Raw genomic sequence first — 7,823 nt, forward strand, 5'->3', positions numbered from 1 at the left:
TATCATCTCAGAGAAACAAAAGTAATATAAAAGGTACCCAAACAAAACAATTTATTAAGCAGAAATGAAAGCTGGTTCATATTAATGCATTTATTATGAAAGGGTTTTCTAGGACATTGTTGTTACTTACAGGAAACATGTAAAGAATCTGAAGTTGATAGTTAAAACCATAGGAAATTTACAGAAAAGCTACAACTGATAAAATAGAGGAACTTTTACATTAATAATAACTTTAAAAAAGCTATTTGAGACTAGAGAGGCTAAGGTCACTAAAACAACGTCAGCAGTTCCTGGAAAGAACATAAAGTCAAAGCTTCTTCATCATTAAATACAATCTTAGGGGGAAAAGAAGTGCAGAGTCTCTTCTGGTTCTTGATTAAACATCGCATTGTAAAAGGAGTCACATCATGTCCACTTGCCATGGAGGTTCGAAGATGCCAAAGATTCCATGTGCCAAACCTCTTTCAAAGAGAGTCTCAGAGATGTGTTGTGTATACACATTTCTTTGGCTCTGTAACATGGACGTGTTGCATCAATACAGAGAAGCTTAGAGAAGGAATCATGCTTCCCAGCCTTGTTTGTTTTGCTGCCAGGCAGGAGAAAGGTTGTCAAGCAGCAAAACATGTTTTTTCAGCTTTTGAACTTAAAAGGAAAGCCTTATGTCTGCATGCACCACACACCATTTATTTAGTAAAATAGAAAATCCTGCAAACGTAACAGAAGATGAAGAATCATTAAAGAATAGGAAATACAGGAGCTGCTGAAGTTCATATGGCATTCTCCGTTACAGCTGCAGGAGTACAGAGCAGTCAGTACCAGATGTTTGCTGGCAAAACATTGGAGATCTCCCTCCAGATTGTCTGCTTTGTTTTCTCCTCCTGCCCTCTTTAACCAGCAGGAGACCTGGGACTTCTCAATTTCTTCTCCCCCATCCAGTGCCCTTGCCTCCTCTTCCAAGGGACATGGAGTCCCTCTGAAATTGTTTTCCAACACAGTTCCCACCTCCTTCTTTACCCCAAATATCTTTACCTCTTCAGCTGGACAGCTCTGATACATGATGCTGAGACTTAATCAGTGGTACTGAAATTGTTTGTGTGGTATTGTGAGGATCTGTGTGTGGCTAGGCGTGTTACAAGGGTGAGAGCCCCATGTTTTCTTACTGCACTTTTAGGGTGTAGATAAGAAGGTTTTCATTTGATTTGAGGGCTTTAGCATCAGTTCATAAACATTGAGCTTTCCCCTGATCACAGTTTAAATACTTGACATGATACATTAAAATAGATATGCTGTTCCTATTCAAAATTGGGAGTTATGTAAATTACAACAAATGTTCAAAGTTTAAAAGGGAAGAAAACAACCAAGTCTTAAGGCTTTCTCTCATAGGAAAACCTAATTTTGTTGCATTTTATTATGTTAGAAAATTGTCCTTGTCAGAGCAACACACGCAAACATTTCAATCTGATTAACTCAATCTAATCAAAATAATGGAAATAAAATTAAAACTTGCTTCATACTGCAAGCCTAAAACTGGGGATAGAACTTCATTTTATATTTGCCTGTATAAAATACTGTGATCTAGAGAGATAATCAGGGTATTCTATGATTCTCTGAAGACCATGAATATTTCTGAGACCAGATTGTGCACCCTGATGGAAGCAGTCCTGCAGTATCTCTGCCCAGGCAATTCAGTTCACTCCTGGTTTTGCTCTAGGGCCCTGTCTGCTGCTCAGCCACATTGCATCCATACCTACATACAAACACATGTGCTGGTTGGCCTCAGGTTCCTCTCTGGGGTGCACCAACTCAGAATCACGCAATGGGTCAGGTTGGAGGGACCACAGCAGCTTATCTGGTCCAACCTCCCTGTTCAAGCAGGGTCATCCCAGCGCACATGGCACAGGATTGCATCCAGGTGGTTCTGGAATATCTCCAGTGAGGGAAACCCCACAACCTCTCTGGGCAATCTGTTCAGTGCTCAGTCACTGCACAGTAAAGAAGTTCTTCCTCATATTCAGGTGGAACTTCCTGGGCATCCATTCCTGTTACCTCTTGTCCTATTGCTCGGCGCCACCAAGCAGAGCCTGGCTCCATCCCACCCTCTTGACACCCTCCATTCAGATACTCTTTCCCTACATGAGGATTCCTGGACACATCCAGCATAGGATGGTTTGCTAAAATACCCATCTGGATGTGCATAATGCCAAGACTGTCACACCCTGCCCTGGCCACTCTTCTAACCCTGTCCCAAAAGACTCAACACCCTCAAGCATACCCCTTGGTAATGCACATGCTTGTGTTTGCTGCTATAGAACACTGCAGTGGGCTGCATCACAGTGATCTCTTACTCCAAACACTTCAAATCCAAAAGAACAAAATGGGATCCAGAGCCTGTTGGGCCCAGCAGGACGTGGAGTGAGTCAGTGTGTGCTAACACTGAGCAGACTGGACAAGAACCAGTGGATAACCCCCAGATGAGCAGCCCGGCAACCGGGAGTCACTGTAGGCTGAAGCCAGAGCTTTCAAAGAGAAAGCTGCTGCTCACTGAGTGCTTGTGTTTAAAGATGCTTTAAGCTTTTCTTGCTGTTTTGACTTTTTCAGAACCTGAGGCAGGAGAGGTGTCCCCCCCAGTGGGAGCTGGTGTGAACAGCAACAGCTGGACCTTTAAATTTGGACCCGGCAATTCCAAACAAGGTGGTCCTGGTGAGTTGCCAGACAAATTCATTATCCCGGGATCTCCTGCAATCATCTCCATCCGGCAGGAGCCACCAAACAGCCAAATTGACAAAAGTGACTTCATAACCTTTGGCAAGAAAGAAGAGACCAAGAAAAAGAAGAAAAAGAAGAAGGGAAACAAGACTCAGGAGAAAAAAGAAAAGGGCAACAGCACCACTGAGAACAGTGACCAGTGAGGGAGTTATACTGAAAAAACCCTCTTAGCCAGTTTTTGTAATAATGGCAGATTTCTCCCATGTAGCAAATCCCAACTTCTTCCTACTGTTAACAAATTTCCTGTATGTACAGACTTGAGAAAATCAGCAGGAAATTCAGTGTCTGTCTAAATTGCTTAACAGGTTTTGTCTTAAAAGCTTTATTAAGTCTGGTGTTAACTCTTTTTCTCCACTCTGGCTTGTTTTCAGAATCTAAAAAGCAGACACAAGTTTCCTTTCTCCTACGCCGAAAAGGAGAATCTTCACAGTACAGCCAGTGAGAGGTTGGACTCTGCACTGTGGTTCCTGTGCTCCTGTCTTGATGACACTTACAGGACAGGTTTAAAAGTTTTAATGTTGTGCACCCTCTATCTGATTGGAAATATTTGTGTGCAGATGTCAGCTAGGTGATATGAGATCAGATTATAAAATGCAAGAAGAGCTGGTAAATATGCAACAGAGGAAACACCTATTGAACACAAATGTTCAGAGATGTTCAGGCTGGGGAGAAAATGTCTGAAAGGAGATGAGCAGACTTGTCAAACCTTGAGAAGTCACTGTGTGGAAATACTGACTCCTATACATGACGTATTGTACACACTGCTTCAAATGAAACCTCACATTTACAGCTCTTTAAGAGAACATAAATTATATCTCTTTACCAAGCAAGCCATTGGAAAAATTGTCCCTTAAAGCCCTGCATTGCCCTGGTAAAGCTAGCCCTCAGAGTGTAAGAAGGGCTGGGCTGACATCCCAGGAATGTAACTGTGATGCTCTGTGTCCCTATTTCCACATTATTTTGCACATTATGTCTCTGAAAAGGTCAGAGTTTTTCCACGACACTTATGCAAAAGAGAGAAAAAAGTAACATTAGCTATGCTATTTGTTATTTGAGATATTTATTTATAAAGAAATATAGCTGTAAATGTTAAAGAAATATGATGCCCTTTAACCCAAACAGAAGTCAATCTAGAGCCATTATAAATTACAATTGCTGCTATTAAAGTGCTTTAGAAAAATTGCCTGAAACATCTGTATTATATCGGCCACTTGCCAATAACAGCTTTATTCTGTCGGGTGACTTGGGGGCTGCCTCTTGCATGTATTAATAAATACAAGATTATCTTCTTTTTTTTTTTTTTGCATTATTCTGCACTTTGAATACACCTTTGCGAACAAACTGTCCTAATATGAAGAAGCAGAAGCAAACTCCTCACACAAATGGATTTATTAACCTGCTAGCTCTGTGCAGTACCTTGGTGTTACCTCCCACACAACCTTTTCTGATTTTAGTTTTACTTTTCTATGAGATTATGAATTTCTGATCCTACTAACACTCCTTGTGTAAAATTCAAGTACTGTATGTATGCTGTATGCTCTTATAAGAATCCTGAAATATTTATTCTGTGCTTGTGTATGTGAATGTCAATGCAACTATTATTAGAGTGGACTTTTAAGCTTTACTGTTGAATGTAAATTCATTATTTCTTTTTTGTACACTTGTGAAAAAGTGGAGTAGTGTTAATTTTTTAAGCCACTGTTGATTATCAGTTTTTTTGTGTATGAAACACAAGTAAAATATCTTTCTTAAACCAAGCCATGCATGCATTTTGGGATTTATTGGTAAGAATCTGTGAAGCTGAAGTTCTGTGAATTACTAAACCTAAGGGTATAAATGGAGTATTGAATGTGGTTGAGGATGTTGATATAAAACCAATACATGTATTTTTAAATAGAATATAGCTGATGAGGGAATTCCAAGGAGTTTTTTACGTTATTGTACATTCACAGAATAAAGCTCAAGTGTCGTGTTAATTGGAACTGTGTAAGAAACTACATAGCTCTGAAATTTCTAACAGGCCCTTTAATCTAGGATCAAAGAGAACAACTGGATTTCTTGAGACATGTCCTGGATGTTTTAAGTTTCCAAACTGCTGACAGTTCAGAATAGAACAATTCCTATTCATTTTTGAGAACCTGCAGCAAGTCTTAAAACATCACAGAAAAGCTCTAATAAAAGAATTCATATCTCAAAGCATGAACCACCAATGGCCTCATGTGGTCTATTTAGAGTTTTCTTTTGTTACCAGTCTTGTTTTACTAGCAATAAAAAGGTGCTACTCAAGAAAGAGAATCCTTGATTCACTTTTAAAGACTAGACAAGAGGAAAAAACTTAAGCTTTGGGGACGAACTGTTCTTTTATGCAAATGTGCTATGCAAGTACATTTAGATGTGGTTTTTTTTAATTTGGTGACTAATCCAACAGCTCCCAAAACGTTCATCAACTGTAGTTACAGTGGTAGCTTAAACACACAGAAGAATACTGTTGTTTTGTATTCATCATGAAGTAGTTCTCTCAATGCCTCTGGCAAAAATTCAGTACAGAGATTAAATTCTTGCAGGAATCTTCTACATTTGATTATTTTTAGATTTTAATTGAATATTTGTTTTTCTTTTGAGTGCTTGCATTTTCCCCCATGCAAGCCAGTCTGATTCATTCATTTTTCATCAGTGGCCATACACAGCTGGTTTTCCAAGGCTTGCATCTAGTAGAATGAACCAAGAGCTGCAGTATGTCTCCAATTTGCTGGTTTTAACACAAAATTACATTTACCAACGCTGCCTTTGTTGCAGGTGCTTACTGCAGGGGGACTGTATGCTTGTGTGCCTTCGGTGACAAAACATAATCTGAAGGTAATCATTCCAGTATGATTATCAATGATGAGAATCATTCCAGTATGGAGAGCTGATAGAAAAAAAACTCTCAGAGGAGAGGAGGAGCTCTTGCTGGAATTGTTTGGAAAGAGGCTGGATTGCACTAGGAGGATATACATTCCACACATTCCGTGTGTTTTCAGAAGACTGAGTCAGGCACCTCACCTGTTTTTATCAAGATTTTTCTGTATTTGAACCCTCTAGGACAACTGGAATGCTGGGATATCTACCGCGAAATTTGGCTATTTCATATTACACCATTGACATCCTTGATTTTGGGCATCCAGGAGGAGAAGAAACCCTTGGCAGGAAATATATTTGGAGGACCAGGGGTAGGTGGGGGCAGAATCTGCACGTTCCACCACAGTTTAGGCATTACTGTTAACACCACACAACAATGGAAATTGAGAACAAGAGTTGGCCAGTAACAGCACAAATTAAGAAACAAAAATTTCTTTAATCCTCCTGCTGACAATGGAATGAGCACGACAAAATACACTGCAGAGTTTGCTAACAAGGAAATTACAGTTTTGGGGCTTTTTACCACTCGATCAATTTATGTCTTTCAGGATCCAAATATACTTTCTGTGAGCATATTGTCTTTGGAAGTCTGGTTTCTATGCATACAAGATCAGTGATCAAAACTACTGGGCTTTTATAAGAATAAACCTGAGTTATGTTGTGTATTAATTACATCCTGTCATTAAAAAAAAATCTCATTTTACATTAGGTTTCTAAGACTTAGTCTTGTGCAGTTTCTTTCTGCTCAGTACTCGGGTCATTGCACATCATATGAGGGGATCTGATTAAAAGTTTTCCAATCATCTCACATAAGGGGAAGAACATAGAACCCAAAATGCATTTCCCGAATTTCATATATGAAGCTCAGTCATGGAATTAACTGCAGGTAGTTTTGATACCTTTTAGGATCTTCTTTCATTTCCACTTCTTCTGCACTCATTTGATGTGTTTCAAGACTTGCTTGTGTCAACAACTGGGTAAAATAAACCAGGTACAATTTTCCTTCCTTACCCAGTTCTCCTCTAGCAGCAGTTTTGTGGATCTTGTGTAAGACAAGTATTAAGGAAGGAGCTGAGCCATTATCCTCATTTGAGTCCTAAAGAGTGAGCAGATTCCTCAGTTTTGCTGTTATTTAATTGCTTGGAAATGACACAGGCACCTTTTTAAGACAGTGCCAAGAGTCCTGTTAAGGCTCCTGTAAATATGCAGAAATATCACATTAATCAAAAGTTTGGCTTTGGTAAGTGAGTGTACCCTGAAGTCCTTTGGTTTCTTCCTTTACAAGGAGAAAAGAGTGAACAGCTGAGCAGTGTTATGATATCACACATAGCTGAATCCGCGTGAAGCAAATAGATACTCTGGAAAGTAGAGCTGATGGCTCCAAGCACAGCAGTAGTAAATCCTGGATATGAAGGGCTGCATGTGGTGGCTGGAATCATATCAGAAGCTGTGTTGGACTCACACATGCCTGAGTGGCTGGCTTGGCTGCACCAAAACTGAACAGACAGAGAATGCATAGCACAGCTCTAACAGAATAAATGCATTATCACATTGTACTGACCTTGTGCAGGTTAAGCCAGCATGCTATGGAATCAATATTGATAGCATATACATTAATTTTCCATTAGCTCTGGATATGGGCATGCTGTACTCTCTACTTTCCTGGATTCATTCTCCTCCCTGTGGATCCCTAGAGGGATCCCTGGAGGATCCAGTGACACTGCTCTGCCTTTGCAGGGTGGGGGGTGTGTGTATCCAAGCATTGGCAGAGAAAGACAACCATATCCTGGACTCATCCCACAGTGTGGCCATCAAGGGAGGAGATTCTGCCCCTCTGCCCCACTCAGGTGAGACCCCACCTGCAGAGCTGCCTCCCATCCTGGGATCCCAGCACAGGAAGGACCTGGAGCTGCTGGAGAGAGTCCAGAGGAGGCACCAGGATGATCTGAGGGTTGGAGCAGCTCTTCTGGGAGGAAAGGCTGAGAGAGTTGGGATTGTTCAACATGAAGAAGAGAAGCTTTGGGGTGACCTCATTGTGGCCTTGCAGTGCCTGAAGGAGCCAACAGGAAACGTGGAGAGACAATTTACAAGGGCCTGGAGTGACAGGACAAGGAGAATGGCTTCAAACCAAGAGATTGTCAATTTAGATATATGTTAGA

At 40.6% G+C, this 7,823-nt stretch overlaps 1 protein-coding gene across 3 annotated transcripts in view; it reads left to right on the forward strand.

Annotated features, from left to right (window-relative positions):
- Positions 1-6,367, forward strand: part of LOC116451295 (protocadherin alpha-C1-like) — a 92,265-nt gene extending 85,898 nt beyond the window's left edge. For 2 of the 3 annotated variants that reach the window (XM_032124535.1, XM_032124536.1), the window contains exon 4: positions 2,599-6,367. In XM_032124535.1, coding sequence (XP_031980426.1) covers positions 2,599-2,909 — 311 coding nt within the window. In that variant the 3' untranslated portion in view covers positions 2,910-6,367. The remainder of the gene's footprint in view (positions 1-2,598) is intronic. The other variant, XM_032124537.1, reaches the window with a different exon arrangement.
- The last annotated feature ends 1,456 nt before the right edge of the window (positions 6,368-7,823 follow it).

This window comes from Corvus moneduloides, chromosome 15 (genome assembly GCF_009650955.1).
Source record: "Corvus moneduloides isolate bCorMon1 chromosome 15, bCorMon1.pri, whole genome shotgun sequence".
Classification (NCBI taxonomy): domain Eukaryota; kingdom Metazoa; phylum Chordata; class Aves; order Passeriformes; family Corvidae; genus Corvus; species Corvus moneduloides.